Source organism: Lepisosteus platostomus, chromosome 10, assembly GCF_059453375.1.
Source record: "Lepisosteus platostomus isolate fLepPlt1 chromosome 10, fLepPlt1.hap1, whole genome shotgun sequence".
In the NCBI taxonomy this organism is placed as follows: Eukaryota; Metazoa; Chordata; class Actinopteri; order Semionotiformes; family Lepisosteidae; genus Lepisosteus; species Lepisosteus platostomus.
The window spans coordinates 56365946-56393001 of NC_142620.1; the positions used below are offsets into that span (position 1 = coordinate 56365946).

General features: G+C 46.8%; 1 protein-coding gene and 1 long non-coding RNA gene across 4 annotated transcripts; one reads left to right on the forward strand and one right to left on the reverse strand.

The window, feature by feature from the left end:
• Window positions 1–87: 87 nt before the first annotated feature.
• LOC148654168 (uncharacterized) lies at window positions 88–2594 on the reverse strand. Its single transcript, XR_015924982.1, has 2 exons — window positions 2024–2594; window positions 88–733 (listed from the first exon to the last, which is right to left on the reverse strand). It is a non-coding gene; the product is annotated as an uncharacterized LOC148654168 (long non-coding RNA).
• Window positions 2590–27025, forward strand: LOC148654169 (ATP-binding cassette sub-family C member 5). Of its 3 annotated transcripts, XM_088597487.1 has the most exons (29): window positions 2590–2887; window positions 4187–4371; window positions 4785–4940; window positions 7313–7460; window positions 8537–8770; window positions 9397–9570; window positions 10729–10876; window positions 12275–12423; window positions 13613–13720; window positions 14044–14379; window positions 14652–14723; window positions 15322–15446; window positions 15652–15724; window positions 15977–16180; window positions 16740–16865; window positions 17134–17242; window positions 17544–17731; window positions 18173–18319; window positions 20131–20260; window positions 20415–20568; window positions 21133–21261; window positions 21551–21737; window positions 22247–22336; window positions 22718–22910; window positions 23714–23873; window positions 24142–24220; window positions 25272–25385; window positions 25826–25990; window positions 26765–27025. In XM_088597487.1, exons 1-29 carry the CDS (start codon window positions 2846–2848, stop codon window positions 26870–26872), a joined length of 4233 nt encoding a protein of 1410 aa, XP_088453613.1. In that variant the 5' UTR covers window positions 2590–2845; the 3' UTR covers window positions 26873–27025. The 3 variants fall into 3 exon arrangements, with proteins under 3 accessions (XP_088453613.1, XP_088453614.1, XP_088453615.1); XM_088597488.1 differs by lacking the exon at window positions 14652–14723; XM_088597489.1 differs by lacking the exons at window positions 2590–2887; window positions 4187–4371 and adding an exon at window positions 5628–5799 and having other exon boundaries at window positions 4806–4940.
• The last annotated feature ends 31 nt before the right edge of the window (window positions 27026–27056 follow it).

Below are 27056 nucleotides of genomic sequence, written 5' to 3' on the forward strand. Positions count from 1 at the left end.
TTGTTACTCTAACGTGTCACTAAATATGATATAATTATAACATCATGATATTATGTTAACTTGGTCTTGACACATATAACAAAAGGCTCAGTAAAAGATAACTTTAATATGGTTGCAGGTATTACAGAGGATAAAGGTCATTTATTTCACTGGTGATCACATTTGCACACAACAGTGTTGCAATTAGCAACTAGACAAATATGATGTACAAATTAAATAAAAGGAAATGGTCTTCTAGACGTCCTCAGACCAGAGCGTTTTTACTGTTAGTGCTGAGTCACCTCTGCTGCCCTGTTTCCCGTGGTCCAGACTCTACCCTTGTACAAGACATAGACCAGGATGCGGCCCAGCTCTGTGCTGAGGGCTGGCTCTGGAGCACAGCCAAAACGAGCCAAGATCACAGATCTGTTAGGAAATTGATAGAGAAGGCTCGATCCAGTTCATTGATTGTCTGCATTCCACAAATTTCCTGGCTCAGTAAAGTGAGACCACTTAAACGATTTTCTGGACAGTTTATGTATGGTTTACTGCTGGCTGTCAGTCACACAGCCAAGGTTAGATGTGCTTAGATCACATTGCTTTATTATGGAGCCTGTGGTCCTGAATGCTTAAACTCTGAAGGCAGTGTGCAGCTGTGGGTCTAAAATCCCTCGTTCTCTCCTTCAGACCCAGAGCAGACTAGCTCTGGTTGTGTGAGAAGTCTACTGTTCAGCACTAAGCTGGTGAAAAGCAACTGAAAAGAAGAGGAAAGAGAGCAGTTTGAAGCACCAAACCGAGGTAATGAAGAGCAACAGTCCGCAGACTCACCAGGGACTTTCCCTGGCTCACCAGCTAGGCCAGCTATTTGCCTCACAGGGAGAAATGGGCTGAAAATGTGTAGTTTGGAATTGTGACAGAAGATTGTTATAGTCGTTTTGTTACATTATATCTATCCAATATATGGACACTAGAAAACAGAAATAAATTTGGCTGTTCATAACAACATAATATTTAAATCTGTTTGTTTAAAGAGCCTGCAGAATTGTGTCTCACAGAGGTTTGACCATATTTGACACAATGTAAGCGTGGAGTGATGGCTTTCCACACTGTGGAGACTTCTAGGTGAAATAATATGACAATACAAAGCACATTTAGGAAAGGCAGTCGGTGCTGTTCCCCTCACAAGCAGGATTATGTCCACACTGATCTTCTCCAACAGCTGCAGGTGCAGGTGGCTGTAATTGGAATGACATTGAGCTGCCGAGCTGGACTAGAGCATGTGTTTGATTGTGGTGAGGCCTCCTGTACTGTATCACCTAAATAAATGCACCCTTCTGTATCATGAGCAATGAGCAATATATCATGAGCCAGGCAGGCAGATGTGCAGGCACAGCTGTTTCACACTGATGAGTTCCAGTAAAACTGTCTATAGACTCTTACCTCAGCACAATCAAATAGAGCACATGCAAAATTACACTCAGACATTCTGCTTCTGACACTGAAATTGGTTATGGAAATTTAATTTGCATATGTTGCATAATTTATATGGTTAGATAAACTGGAAGATTGTTTTGTCTGCCAATTGAAAACATCACTCAATGTCACACTTTCCTTCTGGAAATATCTCCATCGAATACCTTCTTCTCTTCCATCATCCAGTTAAAGATGTTTGATTGGGAAAACTCTTTCATGGATTGCATTCAAAACTAGCTGGCTGTTTGCCTTGTCTTTTATTTTCAAATCTTGTATTTCATTATAGCCCGTTGTTGTAACATTAGTTGCGAGTTGCGACTTCACTGATTACTACAAGCAATATAAAACTTGTTTAAGACCGTTCATGTCAAAAAATTTAAAAATACCCTATCGAAAGAAAGTGTTATGATGTTATTCCGCAAGAAGTTATAGAATTGGTAACTGTGACGTAGGATAATCAGAAACAATGTCATAAATAGTTCATCCTCCTCCACTATTGAAGTCGATTAACCGATATTAACGGATCACACACAGTATCCGAAAACCTCTTAGCGCGTATATTTCTGCTTACCTGATTGTAGCTCGAGGGTTTTCAAATTGTACTTTTGATGATAGTTAATGCTGTCAGATTTTATCCGTCTTTAAAAAAAAAACTGTACAACCTGCAATTCGCACAGTGTATAAACTAGACACAAGCACTCCGTTTCAAAGCACATCGAGGTACAGTACAGTACTCCAGCGGACAGTGCAGTTAAAGGGGACTGAGGCTGAGACGCTGAGACTGTTTAGCAGTTCAGCCGAATATAGCTCCCAGTCCGCTCGCCAGCCGCGCCTCCCGTCAGCTGTGAAGGTCCAGGTGTTGCCTGGGCGACCATCCCGTCTGCCCCCAGGTTCGGTGTCTGTCAGTGACGTCAAGCTGACAGCGGAGATTCCGCAAGGACGAGAGCAGCTGACTGGGAACTGGGAACAGGGACTGGAGACAGGACAGGCTGGAGGGACGCACCTCGCAGACCGCGTCCCGCACGGAAAGAATCAAAACGCACCTTTTGCGCTGTTATAATGCTTTCAGTAGTTTAAGCTAGGAAAGTGCGGTCTTTCGAGTAGCCGCCTGTTTCTGAGCTCAGACGATGCTCGCAGGTGGAATGGCACACCTGTGACGCTCTGCGCAAGTGCGACCGAGTTCTGAAAGTTGTTTGATTCGCTACGGTGTCTCCGCGCTCCTTATGTAATACTGCCGGAATTTCTGAAAAACTTGAATTCAATTGAAAAACACAACACTATTATTATTATTATTATTATTATTATTATTATTATTATTATTATTATTATTATTATTATTATTTTATTTGTATTATCGCTGCAGCCCACTTTTCTGAACAAGGAAGCTCTGCTCATGGCTTCAGAAACTTTCAGATCCGACTCGGAGTGCCAAACGGTAAGTCACCCGTCAAAACTCTGCCTCCTTTCTCTGTCTCTCTACTGTGCACCTTTTTTTCCTCTTTCCGAGAGCTTCTCCGGCTTGTTATCGGTGGATATACTGTATACAACAGCTTCTTGACGTATGACAGCGATCCGATCCTGACAGACTCTGACAGGCGCTGCGCTCTGTGAACAGGCGCTGGGGGGACAGGCAGTCTCACACGAACGATACCTGACTTTCCTAAGAGAGAGAAAGACGTGACCACAAGCCCCCGAGTGCACTAGTTTAGAGGTGGTACATGTATTTGTAAGGGACACGGGTACAACGCTGAGGTCGGGGTGTATTCTTAGCTCTGATTTTTCCTGCACCTGTGACATTTCTTCAGTGCAGCCCTTACTCCATAGGTACTCTATTGACACTCACAGTTCGTATGTACACTGTTCAGAGTCAAATTCACTTAAGCTTATCTCCTCATTTAGCCAAGGTTTCTAATGGTACAAGTAATTTTTTCTTTGTGTATCTGTAATCCAACAGTGTCCCTTTCAGCCAAAGGCTCTGTGCTATCTGAACAGTCCACCCCAACAACTGCGTGTTTTCTGTGTGCTTGTGACTTATCTGCTGAGCACACCGAGAGGCACTGTGCTTATCGCTGACTGTGCTGCAGGAGAAACTGGGACATTTGTTTGAGACGCTCATGCAGTTGATACTGTAGGTCTGCCAGTCCCGCCTCTATAAGCCCTTGGTGTTACAAGCCAACTTCTTTTAATAGATAAGCAGCTTGTACCGTATATTCCCTCCAAGTGACCTTCTTGCGGGGCACTTTCTGTCACCAGTAGTCTGCATGGCGATCCAGCAAGGAACAAAGACCAGTAGACATGCAGTATTGCTTTGATGATTTATTTGCTTAGCAGACACCCTTAGACCCTTCTGTGCAGTACGGCTAGTTTCTCAACATCAATTAGCAGTGGTAATTATTTTGGAACAAATCATTCATTCTTTTATTCTGGGTTTTGACCCTTCTTTTGGTGTTCATTATTAACTCCTGCAGAGAGTATTTTGAACTGCTTGTTTTGTCCTCTGATACTTCTTCTGCTCTGTCATAAACAGCTTCAGCGTTGTTAAATCTCCAGGGCACCCCTGGTGGCTCCAGTGGGTGTTACTGCAGAGTCATGGTGTTGCAGAGCTGTGGAATGAACATCATTGAGGCTGAGGGTCCATATGCAGGGCCTCTTCAGTGTGTCAGCCCATAGCTAGTGTTGTTGCCCCTGCTCTGCTGTTCCTCCCTAATGCCCCATGCTTGTGTCCCGGGCTCAGAATCCCGCTGTGTACCCCGATGCCCTTGAGTCCGTGGGCCGGGCAGAGGGCTTGACCCTGCACAACCCTGCCCTGACCGACCCCCGGGCGCTGCTGGACCTGGAGGAGGAGGAGAGAGGGGTGAAAAGGAAGGGCAGGTACCGTCACAGCCTGCAGCTGCTCAAGCCAGTCAGAACCACACACAGGTGAGTCCTGAGCGCTTCTGGCTGGGCAGGTGGACTCAGGGGACTTTATTCACAGCCTCACACTGTGCTCTTCTGCCACCCTGAGAGACGCCTGATTCTCCTTTAAACTGCTCTGTAAATATGCTGGGTCTGCCTTCTGTCAGGCCTCCCAGAGGAAAGATTGTTTCTGAAGCACAGTTCTTGCAAAGACGTCTTGATACACACTTTTGAGAACACTGTAGCAAATAGACCACTTCTGCTGTGTCAGCTGCTGACCTTTCTCCCAGAGTAATCCAGTGGACTTGTACAGTGATATTGACATGGAGTCCAGAAGCTGCAGTCTGGGGCCTGTGGGTTTTCTCTTTAGCTGGAGTTCGGTCAGAGGTCTCAGCCCTCGGTGCTGCAGGCCTGACAGTGTTGCTTTCCCCTCGCAGGCACCAGCACCCTGTGGACAACGCAGGGCTCTTCTCCTTCATGACTCTGCAGTGGCTGTCCCCACTGGCCTGGAGGGGCCACAGGATGTCTCGCTTGGAGATGGGCAACATCTGGGGGCTTTCCTGCCACGAGGCCTCTGACACCAACTGCCAACGGTGAGGCGCAGATGGAACTGTATACCCGCCCGACTCCAGGATGAGGTGTAAAGTCTCCTCTGTAGGACCTAGAGTGCAACCAGTTAGTTTCAGGTTAAGAGTGCAGACAGACCAACTGCCCATCTTTGTTTATTATCTCCAGTGGGGGAGTGTTGTTACTCTTCACAATCAGGTACTTCTGCCACAGTGCCTTATCCTCTCAGAAGGGTAACCGTCTTACAGTCATGTTGTTGCAGATTTCTGCATAACTGTAGCTACCACAACCTCAGAACAAAGGCTTTGCAACACTATTTTTTGATCATGACATTTTCTTTTGATTATTTTTTAACAGATTATAATGTGATTTATCGCATGAGCTACTGCAAATTTAATTCTTGCTCAAGTCAGGCAGGTCTTTGCTAGTGTGCGGAATCTGCTGTAGCCGTGTCCTTGTTGAGGTCAGCTCTACTGAGAAACCCCTTATGTGTGTCTGAGATGAGCAGCTGGCAGGGAGCATGCTGGATCACTGGAGCTGCTTTTTTCTTGACGTGGGATTCCCTGAGTCAAGGAGAGACAGAGGAGTTTCCCTGTTACCTCTGTATTATGATGGCAGGAATAATTCTGCCAAGGTTGTTATTAATAGCAATGATTAGAGAGTCACTGTTCCTAAAACAGGTTATATCATTAAGACTGTTCCTCTGTCCTCAGGTTGTTTCTTCTAAGCTGAGTGTCTCATTGGCAGCTGAGCTGTTTATAGAAACTGGCAGGAAGGGTCAAGTGTTACAGAAGGAGGGTCAGTCTTGAGTGACACAGGACCCCGGGCTTGGACTTAAATAGAAACCCGTGGGACCAGTGGAATCCAGCCACCAGTGTTTTAGAAGTAAATATTTGGAATGACAATTGTTTTTACTTTTATTATCTCTTGTATCATCAAAATCTCTTTGTGTAATCATTGATTATTATTACAGATGTGCTAAGAAGTTTACTTGTTGAATTCTCTGTTGCACCCGTCCTGCAGTCGGACTGTACTCACTCCTGCTTGCCCTCTATGGCGATAAGCTGCAGTAACAGAAACATACTGACTCACTCAAGTGGTCTGTGTGTGTACTGGGGGTTAGAGGGTGGAGATGTGGAAAAAGTTAAAAGTTGCTGCCTCCCTGCTAAGAGCAGTTCAGTAGAAAATGAGTGAGAGTGAGCAAGAGAGCAGTCCACATTACAGCCACAGTCTCGTGAGCACATGTACAAGGACTCAAAAACCTCAACTGTGTCTCTGACGGCAGATTCATTTGAGTGTTGGAGATGTATTGGACATTGAAAGAAATTTTGATCACAAGATCAAAGAGTAGCTACAATAATTTGTGGTTATGTCTCCTGTTCAAGGAACTCCAGCTATCTGTTTTGTTTAACCCTGACACTACTGCACAGTATATTGGATTTGAAAATGTTCTTCAATCCAAAACACATGAGCCTAAAAGAAATCCATTCATAAACACTCTTTTAAATCTGTCTTCTTTAATAATGTATCTTTTGTCGGTAGTTTTTAATCATTTAAAAAATGCTTTTAACATGGTATTTAAACGATTATATATTTCAGGCAAGGCTAGGGTTAGGGTTATAAAAACCATCCAATGTTGACACAATTTCTACTTCTGGTTCCACTTGAAATGACAAAATTGTGTGAGTTTATCCAGTGGAATGGACTTTTTCTGAACTCTTCCTAGAGTTCATTTGAGCTCCAAAGTACAGACTTGAGGATTAAAAATGTCTAACTGCTGTGGGATTGCTAACCCTAACCCTAGCTGGGGTTTCCACAGAACAATCCTGCGATCTGTCTCTGAAGCCCTCCATTCATCAGATTTGAAAATAGATAAGACTTTATTGATCCAGAAGGGAAATTGATGTAATATTGATGTTATATTCCTCAATCCAAAAAATATGAGCCTAAAATAATTAAATCCACCCATTAACACTCTTGTAAATTTGTTTTCTTTCATAATGGACCTTGTATAGACATATTTTCAGTAAGTTAATTAGAGTAGATGAGCACACATTTCAGGGCAGGGTAGGGTTAGGGTTACAAGAATCATCCAATTTCAATGGCATTTCTGCTTCTGGCTCCACTTGAGTTGAGTCAGTTTACCCAATGGAATGGATTTTTTAAATTTTTATGTGACTCACTTTGAAACACACTTCCTGTAGTATGGAAGCCACGCTTTGTGTGTCTGTTTGTCTCCGTGACTCTCTCTGTTTCTCAGTCTCTGTGTACAATCGCAGACATGTGCAGATCACTCTTGCTTTCATCCCCATTGCCCGTCTTCTTTTTCCTTTGCTGCCAGTTCTCTTGTCCTCAATGGATCTTGCTGTCTCCTTGCCTCCCTGTCTCTCTGTGCCAGGCTGGAGCGCTTGTGGCACGAGGAGCTGAAGAGGAGGGGCAGAGAGGGGGCCTCGCTGACCAGTGTCCTGTGGAGGTTCTGTAAGACGCGCACTCTGGTGGCCATCTTCGCCCTGCTGGTTACCATGGTCACAGGCTTCGCCGGGCCTGTAGGTTTAGATCTTTTTCCCCTTGCTGGATTGTGCATCATCATCCTTAATCCCCTTGACATAATTCCAGTTAAAATTTTATTTTAACTACTGTTTATTAAAGACCTTCTTTGTTTTTTACGGTTTACTGTGTATCCTTGACATTTGTAATTTTTCCAGCAAGGTTAATACAGGACTTCAGTAAATTTACCCCACCCATGTGTTTGTAGATCTCTACATGGCTCATCCCTATAAAGTTCTTTCTAAATTAATTTATATCCAGTCTTTGGATACATGTATATTTGTAAATAGATATGAAATTACTTTTCAGTGTAGAACTGTATAGTATCTGTACAAGGACTTACGTGTTGTAAAGGTCTGAGCTTCATGGAAGCTTCTGTTTCAGTGCTGTGAATACATAGTTGTTAAATAACAGTCACACCCAGGAATTTCTACAGGACTGTTCCTGTTCTTTGTGTTGAAAGTTCTCTTTACATACTCAGGGGTTTATTAAAATGACTCAGCAAAAAAGATATAACAATGTCTAATCGTTCTGCTTTGAGTATATGGGCTCTTTTGAGCATGCACCGAATGAGAAAAACAGCGAAAGCAAAGAACAAACTACAACACATTCTTAGCAGCTGATGTTTAGTCGCTGCATGCTGTCGGTGAGGATCCATCCTCACTGACAGATCTTATTTGAAGATTGTCCCATTTTGCACTTTATCATTAATGAGCACAGGTAACTCTAGATAAGAGCTTGGTATTGGAAGGTTGGTCCCCCCCCCCCACACCTTTTATGCAGTATGTTTCTGTCTCCAAAAACAATAATCAAATAACATTTTGGTTACTCTTATCACAAAGGACTCAACTGGCTTTTCATTGCTTACTGTAAGCCTGTTGAGTGCGAAAAACAATCGAACGATCCTCTTACTGTCTTTCCCCTCCCTCTCCTTCTCCTCCTTTTCATATACACGTCACCCCCCTCTGCCTCTTCTCATCTTTTCCAAAAACACCCTGTCGCCTGTCTCACCCTCCTCTCGCTTCTGTGTCCCCTGTCTCCCCGCCTTCCTGTCTCGGCCCCGGTCTCTCTGCAGGCCCTGCTGGTCCGTGCCCTGCTGGAGTATTCCCAGAGCCCAGAGCCCAGGCTGCTGCACGGCCTGTCCCTGGTGGGTGGGATCTTCCTGATGGAGCTGACCCGCTCCTGGTCCTTTGCGCTCATGTGGGCTGTGAACTACCGCACTGCCACCCGCCTGCGGGGGGCAGCGCTCACCCTGGCCTTCCAGAAGATCCTGCGCCTGCGCAGCACCAAGGACACCAGCGTTGGGGAGGTGAGTGTTTCTGTGGCCACCTGTTAGTCAGAGCCTTGCAAAGAAGAATGCTGTGTAACAGGTGTTTTGATCTTTGACTGATCTGCTCCTGTATATTTTTTGTTACCATTTAAAAAAACTTGTAATTATGTATGATAATGGAAATGTAATATAAACACTACATGTTGAACCTGCGCTGATCTTCTCTGTTGCTGTGTGCTTATAGTGAAAAAAACCTGTTTGTTTCAAAGCGCTCTAACCTTTTGTCTGTGTCTATTTTTGGACACAATGCAGCTGTTATTTAGGTTTGGGGGTGTAATTTTCTTCTTTGTCACAGTTCTCTTCAGATTAGATCTGCTGTCCTCCTGTTCTCTAAGAGAAGAAAGGGTGATAAAGAACTTAAAGAACTGGAGGAGGGTTTGGCAGTGTTAGTTGTGTATGTTTTTCTCTCTCGGGTGTGAAAACACAACGATTTGCAGTGCTCTGTGGTGTATAGCCGTGATTGTAAAGGCTGCCAAGAGGTATTTCTGTAATTCTGTCCATTAGAGGGGTACTTTCAGCTAGAGGCTCTAGAAACTGGACGATGTTGCAGGAAAGGCTGCGGCTGCGTGCTCATGTCACCCTCTCCCTGCCTGCCGCTCCTGCAGCTGGTGAACATGTGCTCCGCCGATGGGCAGCGGCTGTATGAGGCGGCCGTTGCGGGGTGCCTGCTGGCAGGGGGCCCTGTAGTGGCCGCTTTGGGGCTGTCCTACACTGCTGCCTTCCTGGGACCCACTGCACTGCTGGGCTCGGCCATTTTCATCCTCTTCTATCCCTCCATGGTATGCCCCCTCTCGGGACACCTTCACACGCAATGTCTGCAGTGTGGGTCGGTCAGAGCAGGTCAGAGCTGTTAGCAAATTCTGTGCATTTCCAGCTTTATTATCCTCTGGGGGACATTTGACTTACAGCCAGTCCAATAAGTCCAATACAACTATACAACTGTACAACAGGGAAGACAGTACCATGGTGATACAGGAGATAAGATATTTACTTTATACTGTTGAAGAGAGATTTGCAGCAGGGATAAGACCAGATGGGAGTGACACTCTTGCCCTTCATTACAACCCTTTGTTTGTAGAGGATATTTAAGTTAATTTGATTTCTTGCAATTATTTTTCTACTTATTTTCACTCATTTTCCCAACCTTTTACAATTAACAGTATTGACATTGCCAAACCAACAAGTGAGACAGTATGTTAAGACACATTCAATAAATGACTTGTAGAAAATGTAGTTCTTTCTATCTTTAAAAAGTGGAGTTTCCCAAGAAATAGGCTCTCTTTTGGCCTTTTTTAAAAATGGTTCCACAACATTTGTCCCATCTCAGGTTTTTGTCTATAACCCAATTACTGCTCAAAAACTTTTCTGTAACATCACCCCAATTATCAGGCTGGTTCTTAAAGTTTGGAAAATTGCCCTTCTTAACTAATTCAGAACTTCAGGTCACCTCTCCTGCAAGCATAGACAAGAACTTACAAGTTCCAGGCTGATTTTTCTATCTGTGACATGTGATCAGAATCTGTGACATCATTCTACAGCGAAAATCACAGCTTGTTGAACTTCCATTTGATTATATTTCCTCTTCTCCTTAGTGTCATGAAAAAAAAACTTTTTGATGAAAAATGTTGATGAAGATTTTTTTTACTTTATCCAATCTGCCTAGAGTTCGCTATTTAAAATTGTATTTACTGTCGTAAACCTTTGTGAATTGATCACACTGTAGAATAAACAAGCTCCTCTTTGTAAACAGAAGGGAGTAGGGTGTGACTTTGATTCTGTATATTGTGCCCAGTTCATTCCCTCTGGGAGAATCTCCCTCTGGGAGAAGCATGTAGGATGCAAGCGAGTTAGAGCTGTCCAGTCAATGAGCACTCTGTGCAGCTCTCGCTCTTTGATTCCTGTCTTCTGATGTGCTTAACTCCCATCCCCTCTGCTAGATGGTTGCCTCGCGGCTGACGGCTCATTATCGACGGCGGTGCGTCGCTGTGACAGACCAGCGTGTGCGCCTCATGAACGAAATTCTGGGCTGCATTAAGTTCATCAAGATGTACTGCTGGGAGAAGGCCTTTGCTCATAATGTGCACAGTGAGTAATGTCCCAGCGACCTGTGTCTCAGCTCTCCAAGTTGCACGTGGGCACACTGGAGACCCCAGAGTTTGTACATCAGCTCATAGTGACGCAGACAGGCACCTAGCCAGGCTATAGTTTTATTCCTAAATCTCTGTGTGAGTTTCAGCCAGGAGCACAGTACTGTATATAAGCTAACCTGGATCCCTACATGAAGGAAGTCTTCAATAGAGGTCAAATGTTTCTCTAAAATTTCTATTTTTCTTTCCCTAAGTCTCTGCCAGCACCTCTCTTTTCCCACATCCACACATCAGTATGTGCACCAGAATGGACATCTCCCCAAATTTCCATTTCCAGCCCTTTCAGTACATCTCTCCAGTACCCAAGTGATTCATTTAACAAGCTTCACTGTCCTAAACTACTCTCTGCCCTGCTGCTACCCGAGCTGCTGTAAAATTCTTGTCTTCAGGGCTGATCTGAGAGGCCAAGGCTCTCTAGTGCTTGAATTCCATAGTAGTCTTTGCTGCTCAGCCAAGGAGTGATTAAATAAATGAGTGAACATTGAAGCTGTCCCATTCATCACAGATAAGGATCCTTAGGTGCTTCAGAATGGAGCACCAATTAAACAAACAGCTTCTTTACAGTTTGAAAGCCCGTTAATTCCATTAACCTGCAGTTTAGACATTTGCTTTAATTAATAACCATCAATGGGAGATTTCTATATAACCCTCCTTATGGTTTGAATAACAGATCTGAAAAACTACAGAGCGTACTTCATCCTGTCGTTGGCATCTTTTAGCTGTTAAATTAAATGGAACAATATTCCTTTAATTTACAGAAGACACGGTTTATTGCTTCATCTGGGAGAACACCTTGTTTCTGCTGCTGGGTTGTGAGTTTGCCTATATCTCAGGAGGCAGAAACACTGGTTGCGATAGTTTGAATAATCCCCTCAAGCTCGAGGGGGTACCAGGGCACTGCCTGATACAGGGCACAGAAACATTTACATGATCAGAGACACTGTAATATATCTTGGCAAGAGAACAGGAAGCAGTAAAATGGAAGGTGCAGAGCTCCTAGTGTCCGCATGCTCTGAGTGCTCCTCTGAGGCTGGCTATGAAGGATGGCGGCCTAAGATCCTCTCACCAGCCGATTCAGGGACACAGGGAGGCACAGCTGATGAAGGGGGAATCACATGTGGTTATTTTACAGTGTGTTCCAGTGTGTTCCAGTGTGGATCTCTGTGTACTTGATAATGTCTTATTTTGACTGGACAAGTGTCTGACCAATTCATCTTTAAAGTCTTTTTCTAAGTCCCTGGCAGCTGCTTCTGTGTTCGCTACTCATCCTGTCTGGTGTCATGTACTGTAGCTGCGTTTCGGCAGACTGATCGTTCGCTCCCTCTCTGTGTCCCAGAGGTCCGGTCGAAGGAGCAGGGGATCTTGGAGCGAGCTGGCTATGTCCAGACCATCACAGTGGGCATGGCTCCGGTTGTTGTCGTGATCGCCAGTGTGTGCACTTTCACTCTGCACATGGCGCTGGGTTATGACCTCAGCGCAGCTCAGGTAGGTTCACTCTGTGCATGGCACTGGGTTATGACCTCAGCGCAGCTCAGATGGATTCACTCTGTGTATGGCGCTGGATTATGACCTTAGCGCAGCTCAGGTGGGTTCACTCTGTGCATGGCACTGGGTTATGAGCCAAAAACACCCCTCAGACCACCAACTCAATCAGGAACTCCTGCCGTAACAACCGCATTCCTTTGGTGCTTCCTTACCACCCTAACACACTTCCTATCCCCAGGACAATTAACCACAACTTTTCCATCCTACTTTCCCACCTCCTTGTTCACAGCTCCCTTGACCGCCCTCAACAACCATCCACACCAGGCACTTTCCCCTGCAACAGAGCTCGCTGTATCACCTGCAAGTACACAGCCACCACCACACTCATTCAAGGCCCCTCAGGACAATTCCGGATCACCCAGAGGGCATCTTGTACCTCCAGCAACCTTATTTACTGTATCTCTTGCAGTAAATGCCCAGCCATCTACATTGGAGAAACAGGAAGGAGACTCGGAGACCGCTTCAGAGAACACGTCAGGGCTGTGAAGATTAAAGATCTCTCCAAGCCCATTGTTTCTCATTTCACCTCTGACGGCCACGACCACTCTAATCTCTCCGTCTGTGTTCTCAAAGACGGTTTTCCGAACTCATACATCAGAAAGACCACCAAAACTAAAATTATTCTGCAGCTAGGATCACACACACTCCCTTCTCTTAACGACAGACTACTGTTCTTTTAAATTTTCTCCATTCATTGGAAGTTTCATTTCACACCTCTCTGCACCCATTCTGCCTTCACACCTCTCTTTCTGTCCCCTGCTCCCGCCTCTCACTCCTCCTCCCTCCCAACCTTTGTTCTCCTGCTACTTTACCTTTGCCTACTGCCCTGTCTCTCTCACACCTGAAGAAGGCTCCACGGTCGTAACTTTGTGTTCTCTTTCTTCTTTTTTTCAGCATGGAATAAACCTATTACTTGTTCCATATTTTATCATTTGCTTCAGAGTTAGGTTGAATTGGTTTCTGCAGATAGAGGATTCTGATTATTCTAACTCAGTAAGAGAAGTTGAAGTACTCATGTAACCATTACACACTACAAATTCATTGAGTCGTGTGTCACATTTATCCCAGGATTTTCCTTGAAAGACTGCACAACAAGCTGAGCTGGTCCTCTGTTCTTTTTCCTTGACAGGCCTTCACTGTGGTCGCCATCTTCAATTCCATGACCTTTGCCCTCAAGGTCATACCCTTGGCTGTCCGCACTTTGTCTGAAGGTGCTGTGGCAGTGAGGCGTTTTCAGGTGATTACTGATATGGAGTTCATTTAGAAGAAGAAAACAACTGTGGCAGACATTCCTTTGATCACTTCGATCATGGCTCTGTAAACTTGCCATAGTCTTAATTGTGGGTAATACCTTTTTTCAACACTATGGCAAAGAGTTCTTGTTTTTAATTTTAACAAAAATGTGAACAGAACCTATAGGGAACAGATATTAAGATGAACAGAAAGTTGATTTCCACCGATTGTGCCCATGGAGGGTGTGAGTTTCATTTTCAAAGCAAAGAGAATCCAGGAAGCTCTCTTCTGGGGGCGCTGCTCAGTGTGCCTGTCTCCATCCCGCAGCGGCTGTTCCAGATGGAGGAGCGCGCGGCCCTGACGGCGAGGGTGGAGGACCCCAAGAATGCAGTGGAGTTCAGCGGGGCCACGCTGGCCTGGCCGAGCAGAAGGGACAGTGGCCGGGCAGCAGCCGCCAGGTCCGGCCCAGCGGGGAGGATGGACAGGGTGCTACGGGAGGAGAGGCTGAGCCGCTCCATCGCCGGGGAGGAGGAGAAGGGCAGCCCTGGGGAGCACAGCGGCCCACTCCTCCTCCCCAACATGGAGCAGGACAGCCCTCAGAGCACCGTGACCTCGGGACAGGACCCTCGCCCGCTGCTGCAGGTGGACCTGCACGTCAGGAAGGTATAGCTCGCACCCGGCTCTCCCCCCTTGAGGCTGTGGTTCTGCTGTGCGTTCCTACACAAGCTCCCACCTCTGCCAACTTCCTGCCGCCCACTGTGCTTTTGTGTTCTTCCGTCTGGGAGCCCTCCTTCACAGTGACGATTACAGCCAGCCCTGTGCTGTGAATCCAGAGGGGGAGATTCCTGTGCTGTCGCACGCTCACGGCTGTGCTGTGAATCCGGAGGGGGAGATTCCTGTGCTGTCGCACGCTCACGGCTGTGCTGTGTCCGCAGGGCAGGCTGCTGGGGATCTGTGGCGCTGTGGGAAGCGGCAAGAGTTCTCTCCTGTCGGCTCTGCTGGGACAGGTGAGGCCGCGCTCCCCGAGTCTCTTCACCTTCGCCCTGTCCTCTTCGCCCTGGCCCTGTGTGGTGCTGCTCCTCCTGCGTCTCAGCCTCTCCTTGGAGATCCCTCTCTTCCTTCATTGGGATTGTTTCTGTAACGCCTGTCCATGACTGGAGCTTTTCAAAAGTTTTGTGAGTTAGCTGTGTGTTCTTGGTCATCTGTGATTAGTCCCGTTCTTGATTCAAAAGCATTGTTTATTTTTTTATATTACCAGCAAGGTCAATTGAAAAGAAAGTCCTATTGACAGTGTCTGGCTGGAGACCCATTTATACAGCAGGGCCTTTACTGGAACAAGCTGAGGGAAATATCTCACTTAAGGGGAACAATAGCAGCACCTTGCCTGGGGTGTGAACCAACAACTCTTCTGTCTAGAGCTGTTACCACTACATCACACCGCTTTTTCTGAAAAAAAAATGAATATTTATAGTAGTGAGGTTTCTCTTGTGTATCCGTTGGTCTGTTGTTCTGCACCCAGTTTGCTTCTATCTGGAACACTGGCCTCTTGCCCAGCCTTGCAATGGTTCAGTCCCAGCCTCACCCTCAGGTGTTTGTTCTCTCCAGATGACCCTGCTGGAAGGTTCCATTGCAGTGACGGGGGAGTTTGCCTATGTACCGCAGCAGGCGTGGATTCTGAATGACTCACTGAAGGAAAACATCTTGTTTGGAAATAAACATGATGAGGAAAAGTAAGAAATGCAGATACAGCATCTCTGTCAGTCCATCTGTCTGTCTAGGCTTCTTTTTTCCGTAACACAGACAATTTAAGTTTTTGGTTAAGGATACTTTTGTATTTTTTATTAAACCTTGATATAATCTGGGAGCCTGACTCTGTGCAAGTTCTCTCTATAACAGCTTCTGTCTTCTCATCGCTCCTCCTACTCCCTGTCCCAGGTACCGAGCTGTTCTTGAGGCCTGCTGCTTGGACCCTGACATTACTGAGCTGCCCCATGGAGACATGACGGAGGTGATTGTCTGTCACACAACACGCTTCATTAACTACTGTTAGAGTCTCCCTCAAGCTCTGGAAGCTCTTCCAGTTCTGGGCCCTCACAGGGCTTTCTCAGAGAGTTTTTTTAAATTTCGGATATGTGTCATATTCCAGCATGGCCGGGCTCCAGCCCCAGTGTCCTCCCAGCTGCTCGGAGGCCCCACGCTTCCTGAGGCTGGGCTCTGCGGCTGTGGAGCTGCTGGTCTCCGCATGTTTGCTGTGTTGTAGATCGGGGAGCGAGGAGCCAACCTCAGTGGCGGCCAGCGCCAGCGTGTCAGCCTGGCCAGAGCCCTGTACAGCGACCGGCCCCTCCTGCTGCTCGACGACCCCCTCAGTGCCATGGATGCCCACGTGGGGGCTCACCTGTTCCACAGCGCCATCCGAGGGGCAGCAAAGGGGAAGACTGTGCTGTTTGTCACACACCAGCTGCAGGTAGGACATCTCGGGGTTCCTGCACCCTGCTGTGTATGAGGAGTGTCTGCTGTTGTTGCTGATCACCAGCTGGCCCGTGCATGTGTGCAAATACTCAGCAGCCATTAGTGCTCTGAATTTATACATCTTTTCTGAATGAAGTACAGTTTTGCTCCAGTTTTCTTTTACTCAAAATGTAAACAACTTTTCTAGCAGGCGCAGGATTTCTGGATTCATATCTAGGTCCTGAGGATGGCATGATGGCGCAGTGGTGAGCATTGCTGCCTCGCAGAGCTGGAGCCCTGGGTTCAATTCTGGACCTGGGGGTTCGTAACTTCTCCCTGTGCTCACGTGGCTTTCCTCTGGGTGCTCCGCTTTCCTCCCACCATGCAAAAACCAGGAAAACTGGCCCTGCCTTGAGTGTCTGTGGCTGTGTCCACCCTGGGATGGAATGGCGTCCCGTCCAGGGTGTGCCCTGCCTTGAGCCTGTCGCTTGCTGAGTGGTAGTGAATCTACCCCCTGGTCAGATTGCCCCTGGCGTGGGGGCAGAGCTTGCTGACGCGTGTCTGGTGTCTGGCAGTTCCTGCCCGAATGCGACGAGGTGGTGCTGATGAAGGAGGGGCGGATTGCCGAGCAGGGCACGCACGCTGAGCTGATGGCCCGGGGCCACCACTACGCCACGCTCTTCAGAAGCCTGCAGCGGGAGGTAAGTGCCCAGCCGGGGGACCGTCCTTCTGAGCAGGCAAGAGACATAAGGCTCTTCAGATGCCATCACCACAAAGGTCAATACCATGGGGATGGCAGATAAAACAACCAGTGAAGGAAAATGTTTTCCCTTTTCATTTTATAATGGTTATAATAAATCTTGTATTTACCATTCCGTTCCTTCCTTAGACAAGCAACAGCATGTTATTATGCCCAGAAACCCCTGTGATATCTCCTCTGGTGCTCTAAGCCGAAGCCCTTTATTGCAGAACCTGGTGCGGAAGGACATGAGCACCAGACCGCAGGGTGCGGAGGGCAGAGCCCAGCTGTCCCCCAGCGTCAGCACCACGGACAGCGAGCTGAGCGACAGGAGGGCAGGTAAGGGATGCGCTGCTCTCACAGTCTCTATCCCTGCACCTGTCCCCAGGCATGTTTGCAGGGTCTCCAGCTCCCGGCATTGACAAAGTGGGATATTGCTGTATCGGAGTTAATCCACTGCAGGGAACTGGGGGTGATTGGCCTCAGCAGTAAGGATATACACTACATCAGTGATCTATGGATATAGAAACTACTCAGCAAATCTCATCACCAGGGGAAAAGGCCTGTGCATGTGACTCTCTCTCTTCACGGAAGCAAGACGAGACCGATTCTGTCTCAGCGTGTGTCTCTGCCTCTCCAGCGGGCCAGCTGATGAAGACAGAGGAGAAGGGCCTGGGGGCAGTGTCCTGGTCTGTGTACAGAGCTTACATAAAGGCAGCAGGGGGCGCCCTGGCCTTCCTCACCAACATCTTCCTCTTCCTCCTCACCACGGGCAGCATTGCCTTCAGTAACTGGTGGCTGAGCTACTGGATCCGTCAGGGCAGTGGGGTGAGTGGGCCCTCCCGGAGCATTGTGGGAGTGTGGATCAAACTTCGTCTACACATTCTTAACGCTGACTCTGTGAGATCTTTTAAGCTGTAGCTTGATGAGATTCTTTGAATGTTAAATTGTTAGCAACGGAAGGACCAGGTCAGGACAAACGGATTCAATTCTTTTTCTCTGTGTTCAACATTGACCAGGTTCTGGGGTACCAAGACTCCCAGTTTGAATTTTGGCTGTTTTTGCAAAACGTGATTGAGACAGGCACTTATACTATCCTGCCTCTCAATGTTAGAGAAACAGACAAAACACAGCTTCTGTACATCATTTCAACTGCTCACAGTTTTTTGTTTGCTGTTTTAAGATTGCTGTGGCAAGTGACTGTATGTAAACGATGATGGAGATGTTCTGATTCCTGCGGCCGTGGCCGGTCTGTCTGTCTCTGCTCAGAACTCGTCGGAGCTCCTGGGGAACGAGACGGTGGCCAGTGACAGCATGAGGCTGAACCCGCACTTCCAGGCCTACTCCACCGTCTACATGCTCTCCGTGGTGGCCCTGCTGCTGCTGAAGGCAGTGCGGGGGCTGGTGTTCGTGAAGGTATCCATCAGCAAGGCCTTGGCTGTCAGCACTGGGAGAGCCCAGGGAAAATCAGATTGCTGCTGTCAGTGGTGTTGGTGGACCCGTAGGTGGCAGTGTGGTGAACTGGGACACTGTGGTGCAGGAGGTGTCATCCTTTGGATGAGATGTGAAACAGGGGTCCTTTTTACTATACCATTGAATATCCCATTAAAGAACTATGTTCAAAGGAATAGGGGCGTTAACTCTTGTGCTGCCAATGGCTGCCATGTGTCACCTAAGTGGGTGCTGCACATCAGTGGGGGATGAAGTGGGACCCCTCTTGTATGCAAGGAGCTTTGTGATCCTTTGAGATAAAAGCAATGAATTCTTGTAATTAGTTTTACCAGAGCTGTGTCTATCCCATGATGATATCCAGACAATCATTTATTGCTGAAAAGCGCTGCTGTTTTTCCTAAAAATAAAGACCTTTTTTCTCCATTCTTTGCCTTGAGAGTTGCTGCCACTTGCCTTAATTTAGTGCCTCAAATTGAGATGTGCAAAGTAGCTTTGCCTGTTTCTTCTGTGCCTCAGGAGAAAGGGTTCAGAGCTCACAAGCCTTTTCCACTAATCTAAGTTTATTTATTTATGTGCACACAATATAAGCAGTAAATTAACATCTGCTTTTGTGCTTAGGAAATGAATGTGCTATAAATATTGAGAAGTCTGAAATTGTGTTTTTTTTAGTTCATTTGCATTATGAGTTACAAGCTGTACAGGCAGCACTACAGAGACTAGAGAGTCTCTCTACAGCCACTATCATCTCTAGGCTCTCTTCACTGTTAGCCAGCTATCACAGATTGGTGAAGAAAAACCGGAACTCTGTTTCTTAAACAGTTAACAGTTCTGTTTAGCTGTTCACTGTGTCATTAAGACTGACATGTGTAAGCGCACATGACAGTTTGTTTGATTCTGCATGCTGTAAGTATATGTGCACCTACCCATTGTTGCAGAGACCCATGGAATTGCACAGCTCCTAAACTACAAACTTCTGTCAATAATATCCTCCAGTTTTTCAGCGGGGAATCTATTTGTATCTCTCAGAAATGCAGAGAATAGTCCCAGAATTTCTAAAACTTTCAGTCAGTGTCTTTCTGTTTCATTTCCTTTCTGTGCAATAATTCCTTGACAGGAATTGCAATAATTGAAAGAACATTTGCGAGCAGCGCCTGCGGGATACATCCATTTATCTTCACTGAACCAGTATAATTGTATTAGAATTCGCCTGCGTTTCTGTTTGTGGGAATTATCCCCGCAAGGGCATTTAAATTTCCCCCTGTATTTTTAAGTATGTTTGGGTTTGTTAGATCTTCAAAGAAAGATGGTCTATCTTCCAGAGGTGTGATGACAAAAATGTGAATTTAAATGATTAAATTCAAAACCCACATTTTTAATTTATGCCAAAAGTCATTAGTTCCTTAAATGTTTGTTTGCAATATATTCATTCTGATTTATTTCTTATTTTCAGAGTTCCCAGAGAAAATAAAAACAATTAGCCATTATTACTGTGAGCCTAAGAGCTTGAATGCTCAGGAGAGTGATTTTCTATACTGTATTTGTCTTCATGATTTGTAAATTTTGATACATACAGTAAAGGTCAACAGTAAAAACAAATTCAGAATTAAAAGATAAATGCTTCTTCAGCCTGCAGTTTAAATCGCCTGACTCTTTAGTACAGAGCCATGTTAGAAATGTTGTTGTTATTGAGCAAACTAACAATATCCAGTGCAGTTCACGCAGCGCCTGCGTGTGCGCTGTAGTGCAGAGTGACGCGCAGTGTGTCTCTTTATCAGTTCACGCTGAGAGCCGCCTCCACGCTCCACGACCACCTGTTCCGCAGAGTCCTCCACAGCCCCATGAGCTTCTTTGACACCACGCCTCTCGGCCGCATCCTCAACCGCTTCTCCAGGGACCTGGATGAAGGTGAGTCCCTCCAGCCTCAGCAGCTCCTGGGCTCAGGAGAGCTGCGGCTTCCTCAGCCCCTCAGCTTGTGTGCCAGCTTGCCCATTGCATGTCTTAGAACCCATGTACGTTGGTGTTGCCTTTGCTCAATGCGCAGTGTTTCCTGTCTCCTCAGTGGATGTGCGTCTACCCATGCAGGCTGAGATGCTCTTGCAGAGCCTGGCCATGGTGCTGTTCTGCCTGGTGATGGTCAGCATGGTCTTCCCCTGGATCCTGCTCTCTATCCTGCCCCTGGGTCTCTTCCTCTTCCTGGTCAACCGCATCTCAAGGTGAGACAAAGCAAAACCTTACCCTCAGTCAGCTAAACTCATCAGTTTCTTCACATTGCAGAAGAGTCAGTCTTCTGTTTGTAGTTGTTGGACACAGTAGGAGATCATGCCTCTTGAAGGTACTGGCTACTGAAGTGCAAAACGTCTGTGTAAAACAAAAGGGTTTAGCTTGTTTCTGGTAATATTCTTGAATTAAGCCTGTTGCTTATTAATCATGTAACTAATTTAATTTCTGAAACTTCCCAGCTTGAGATATATAGTATGCATATTTATAAAATCACATGCTGTGACTCACAGTGTACAATGGTCTGTTTTCATCCCCTCGTCAGACATCATTCATCACCAGAAATACTAAAGCTTGCTTTAATAACTGGAGTCTAAAAACTCGATGACATGAAGTAAACCAAGCAGCGCTGCTTTGTGAAAGGATAATCGAAGGCTGTCCTCTTGCGCACCTGATTCGCTGTTGTTGCTGAAGATGTCCAGTCGTCTCGTCTTACACTTGCACTCAAAGACACCTGGCCTGCGAGCTGCATGCCGCCTCACCCCTCTCTTCTCCCACAGGGTCCTGCTCCGTGAGCTCAAGCGTCTGGACAACATCAGCCTGTCGCCCTTCACCTCCCACATCACCTGCAGCCTGCAGGGACTGTCCACCATCCACGCCTATGGCAGGGGCCCGGACTTCCTGTGCAGGTGAGGCCGCAGATGTCTGCACCTCTGTCTGCTCACACAGCTCGCTGTCTGGAAGATCAGATCACTAGTGTGGTGACAGGAAAGCCACTGGACGTTTTTAGCTTCATTTTTTTTTATCCCACTCTTCTCCCTGGACACAGGCCTACACTAATCCCCTATGTTGGTCAGGGCACAGGGCACTACGGTCTTCTCTGCTGGGATAAAACCTGAAATCCAAAGAAATTAAGAAAAAAAAATCAATTCTCCTTTCTCTGTGTCCTTCTTGTCTTGGGCCCTGTTTGCCTGTCAGGTACCAGGAGCTGCTGGACTCTAACCAAGCTCCTCACTACCTCTTCAGCTGCGCGATGCGCTGGCTGGCCGTGCGCCTGGACCTCATCAGCATCTTCCTCGTCACCCTGGTCGCGCTGCTCATCGTGCTGATGCATGGGAGTATCCCCCCTGCATCCGCCGGGCTGGCCATCACGTACGCCATGCAGGTACAGTGAGGCCCCTACCAGCACTCAGACAGCCAGGATAACTGGGGACCAGGACAGACAACAGTCTTCACCCTCCCGAGCCCGGTCAGCGTCTGCTGCCGCTTGGTAGAAATGATTCCAAGAGAGAGAAACTTAAAGAAATAGTGTATGTATTGACACAGAAGCTTTCACAAGGATGGGTGTACTGAAAATGGGGGAAAGGATAAGAAATAAAACAATATTTTTCAATTAAAACCATAACAACATAAACGACATTTATGTGCTCCCTCCATGTTACAGTGGAAAACTACTGTATGTTTCTTAATCTAAATTTCAGAGTTGCTCGACATTCTCAATTGTAAATGCACTGGCATTCTACCTGCTGTTTAATTTAGGAAACTAAACATTGTGACACAAACTGATTAGATTTTGATTGAATGCCCCAGGTTGTGTTCTTGTTATATAAAGTCTAAGGCCTGCTGCTGTGTGGATTAATAAAAGCCTGTCTGCCCTGTGTGCTTGTCTCCTAGCTCAGTGGCTTGTTCCAGTTCACTGTGCGCATGCTCTCCGAGACGGAGGCCAGATTCACGTCCGTGGAGCGGATCAGTCATTACATCCAGGTGGGATCCGGTGGCGTGGACTGTGGGCTGCTGGGAATAGCTGGGAGAGGAGCCAGCTGGGGGAGGGACAGCACTGGGCTCACAGAGCAGCAACACCATTCCACGGCACAGCAAGCTAATTAGCACACACAGTGTGGGGCAGCCCACTCCAGACAACACAGAACAAGACAAGCCAGCACGTGGTGTGTGACGCAGTGACAGTGAAGTGTGCAACATCAGAGTAATATGAAAACATTACGCCCCCTACAGCACATAAACAGTAAGATGTGGAAGACACTCAGCATAGCATGGGATCAGCTATTCTTGACAATAATTACATAATTATATTTCATTCCAATATCATTGATATTTGGACTTCAACCCCCTTCACATCTTGCTCAGGACCTGAAGGTGGAGGCACCAAGAAACAGCCCTGCATCCTCCCCTGCCTCCCCCTGCTGGCCACAGGAAGGTCACATCCAGTTTGAAGATGTGGAAATGCGTTACCGTGACAACCTACCCCTGGTACTCAAGAAGCTGTCCTTCTGCATCCAGCCTGAAGAGACTGTTGGGATTGTGGGACGAACTGGATCAGGTAGCTGTGTTTCTTACTCCTTTTCTTTTTAATCCTTTAGCAAGAGCCACTTGACAGTTAATGAATCAATTAATGATTAACAAAATAACTGAAAATAACTGAAAATGTAATTCTTTCTTTAAAACAGTAATATATTTTTTATGAACATTTTATTTTGTAATTTTCAAACATAACAGATAGAACACAAACATAACCAAATATTATTAACTTACAACAAAATATTTATCAGATCAGTTTTAAGTGTGTTTAAAAAATACAAAACGTTCTATTTGATGCCACAGCACATCAGACTGTCTGTAACAGCCCTGTGTCAGCAGAGTGTGTATACATTGTGGAGCTCTCACTTTGTAACAGCCCTGTGTCAGCACTACACAGTATGTGTACAGTGTGGAGCTCTCTCTCTGTAACAGCCCTGTGTCAGCACTGTAAAGTGTGAAGCTCTCTGTGTAACAGCGCTGTGTCAGTACTGCACAGTGTGTGTACAGTGTGGAGCTCTCTCTCTGTAACAGCTCTTTCTCAGCACTGCACAGTGTGTGTACAGTGTGGAGCTCTCTCTCTGTAACAGCCCTGTGTCAGCACTGCACAGTGTGTGTACAGTGTGGAGCTCTCTCTCTGTAACACCTCTTTCTCAGCACTGCACAGTGTGTGTACAGTGTGGATCTCTCTCTCTATAACAGCCCTGTATCAGCACTGCACAGTGTGTGTACAGTGTCGAGCTCTCTCTGTGTAACAGCTCTGTGTCAGCACTGCACAGTGTGTGTACAGTGTCGAGCTCTCTCTCTGTAACAGCTCTGTCTTCTCAGGGAAGTCCTCCTTGGGAGTCACGCTCTTCAGGCTGGTGGAGCTGTCCGGAGGCTCCATCACCATTGACGGTGTGAATATCGCAGAGACAGGACTAGAGGAGCTGAGGACGAAGCTGTCAATCATCCCTCAGGACCCTGTTCTGTTCATCGGCACTGTCAGGTACCTGCTGTCTCTTCCTCAGATATATTAGAGCACATTCATTCTCCGATCTACAGTCAGCATTTAGACAGTCTCCTGGATATCACCATACTGTAGCTGAAATGTGACTACAGTATATCAAACCAAACCTACAGTTAACCTATTGTCCACTTTTTAATAGGAATTATCTAATTATTAGAGAATGACATAGTGGACATGCAGAGAGTCTATAGCTGTCTCCTCCCATTCCTGTAATGTGGATGCAGTGTTTAGATTCTTTTTCTCCCAGGTCCAATCTGGATCCATGGGCTCAGCACTCGGACAGCCAGCTCTGGGAGGCTCTGGAGAAGACGCACATGAAGGACTCTGTGAGTACAGGATAGGGGCAAGCTGGCATCGCAGTTATTGGGAAGACATTTGCCTGTGTATTTGCATGTTAAACTACCCCTGGATATCAAACAATAGCAGCTTGTAAGGTGAAGCACGAGTTAGTGTGTTTTATATATTCCTTCCTGGTTTAACCTGTTTTAACATCCTGGATATCAAAGACTTGTAAATTACAAGATGAGGCTCCCTGTAGTTTCATTCCATTACAATACACATGATTTTCTACTAGCAGTGCTTGATTACAGAGAAATCAGAAACATGGTGCTCATTACCAGAGGGGCTGTTTCTGTCTGCTGAGTGTGACTGTTCTCCTGTGCACACGCAGTGCTGCTGTGTGGAGACGCAGGCCGCTCAAACACTTCACTCCACACCTGGAAACCGAACCAGCTGCCAAAAACGCTGTCAAAGTTCAACTTTGTTTAAAAGTGCCGAGACTGAATGTACACGCTGTTTGAAAATGAAGAAAAAAGAAGTGAATTTTATCCTGCGATGAGCACATTTTTAACACTTTCCATGTTACTTAAATTATTGGATGTTAAAATGTGTTTAAAGGTGGGGATAATCAGAAATCCCTTTGATTTGTTGTGATCTTCAACTTGCAAGGCAGCACAGAGCAGGAAAGAAGAGAGGTTGGGGAGAGGAAACGGGAGTTGTGTTTTGTCATATCATGTAAAATTAAATTTGGCAGCTGTTCAGGTTTACTGCTCCCTGCTCCCTGGTAGCTCCCTATTCTGATACAGGATGCTGCAGTGTGTGGGAGAGAACAGGGAATTAATTGTCTTAGTGCCCTGACACGAGATTAAGTCCTAACACAGGCTGGGAAGACTACAGATGAAATGTTATCCTTCTGGCATGCATGACCAGTGAAATAAAGCTGGGGCTCAGCTCTGCAGTGGAGATGTCTGATGCAACGAGAGACAGGTGATCCAGTGGCTCTCGGGGGCCCAGTTTGCCTTCTCCTGCTGAAGGGCATCGGTCTTGCATGTGCTTCATGTGTGACTGCAACGTGCTCTCTGCTTCTGTGTGCGTTAGATCGCCCTGCTGCCTCAGGGCCTGGACTTCGAGGTGATAGAGAATGGAGAGAACTTCTCCGTGGGAGAGAGGCAGCTCCTGTGTGTGGCCAGAGCCCTCCTGAGGCACAGCAAGGTACAGGCTGATCTGCAGTGCTCTGCAGAGAAACAGTGGTTCCTCGCCAATGCTGCTGAGCACTTTCTGAGCTCGTTTTTATCTTCAAGGACATTGATATATACAGTATATTTTGAGATTAAAGGTGCTATTATAGTTGCGTGTATCTATATTCCGATCCAAATTATTTGAGTTGTTATAAATATCGATATTAAACAAAATGTGAGATGGAAGGAAACATTGCTGTGACGTGATAGTTTTGCCGTTTCTGTTCTAGCTATGATGTGGGGAGCAGTGCCCCCTTGTGGCCAAAAGTGCCCAGTGCCAAGAGTTGTGTTGTAGGAGAAGTGCTTGAGAAGTTAGCCGGTAGAGTTAGACAAATACTGAAAGGACATCCTGCCAGCAGCCTGCATGCAGTGTTCTGAGGTGGGAATGTGTTTTTCTCCGCGTTCCCGTGTCAGATCTTGCTGCTGGACGAGGCGACGGCCGCGATCGACTCGGAGACCGACAGGCTGCTGCAGCACACGATCCGCCGCTCCTTCGCCGGCTGCACCACGCTGGTGATCGCGCACCGGCTCAGCTGCGTCCTGGGCTGCGACAGGGTGCTGGTGCTGGACCAGGGAGAGGTAGGCTGACATGGGGCGCCTCCCCTCGCCCCTCCCTCCCGGGTACACTGAAGGACAGCGTCGGTGCCTCCCACCCTGGTCCCGCTCACGTCCGCTCAGCTCGCTGCGAGTTAAATTAACTCCGCCTCTCTCTTTAAAATGTTGATCCGCCAAAGCGGACGGTTTTACTTTGAAAAATGCAATGGCTAAAAGATCATTTGCAACTCGTTTAAAAGCCGAAACCAGCGGGTTCAGAGAAACCAGATCGTTAGTCCACTCAGAGGTCGAGTCGTGCCTCTGAACATCTACCTGCGCACAGCTGTCGTGCAGGAAATACCGGGAGGAGGCCTGTAACACAGCTTTCCTGCTGCTGTTTGAAGCAGAGGAGCATGAACGTCTGACTGTTTCCTGCCTCCCCTGAGGGTGCACACCCTGGGCCAGCTGGGTACATGAAAGGGATCCATTTTAGGGATTTTGCAGGTCAAGCTGTTTAAGTGTAGAAGCTCTTGATCTCAGAGAACACTCCCTCATGTTGCTGGGTCCAGCCTCACTATTCCATGGTACACAGCCAATAAACTTAAAGTTTCTGCAGTTTTTTAGGGACTTCCAGATTGAGTTTATCAGGAGGACAAAGTAGGGCTCATCCTGTTTTCTTTTCTTGGACTTCCTAATTCTATTTAATGTCTTAAATTAATTATTTAATCTGCTTTAACAAACAGGCTCATCAAGATCGGATGATCTTTGCGCGAGTCGGCACGTATGACGCTGATTCGTCCCCCTCTCGCCTGGTTACAGGTTGTGGAGTTCGACGCCCCCTCTGTCCTGCTGGCCAGAAAGGACTCCTGCTTTCGAGCCCTGGTGGAGGCCGCAGAAGGAAGAAGCGCTGAAGCAGACTCTGGCTGAGGCTCTGCCCCACCCTGTCGCGGCTCCGCAGCCTGACCTGACACCACAGCTCCCCGCGTAAACCGCGGAAAGAACGACGTCATCCTGATCGAAGCTGTTAATTACCTTGCGAGCGCTCCTCGTCTGCGGAATAAACCACTTTCAGTTTCTGTAGTATCGGATTAGATAAACTTTGGACAAGTGC

Coding starts and splice junctions, on each gene's coding strand:
- LOC148654169 (XM_088597487.1), top strand. CDS start 2,846: ATGGCTTCAGAAACTTTCAGATCCGACTCGGAGTGCCAAACG. Junction 4,372..4,784: donor CCAGTCAGAACCACACACAG/GTGAGTCCTGAG, acceptor TTCCCCTCGCAG/GCACCAGCACCCTGTGGACA. Junction 16,181..16,739: donor TTGTCACACACCAGCTGCAG/GTAGGACATCTC, acceptor GGTGTCTGGCAG/TTCCTGCCCGAATGCGACGA.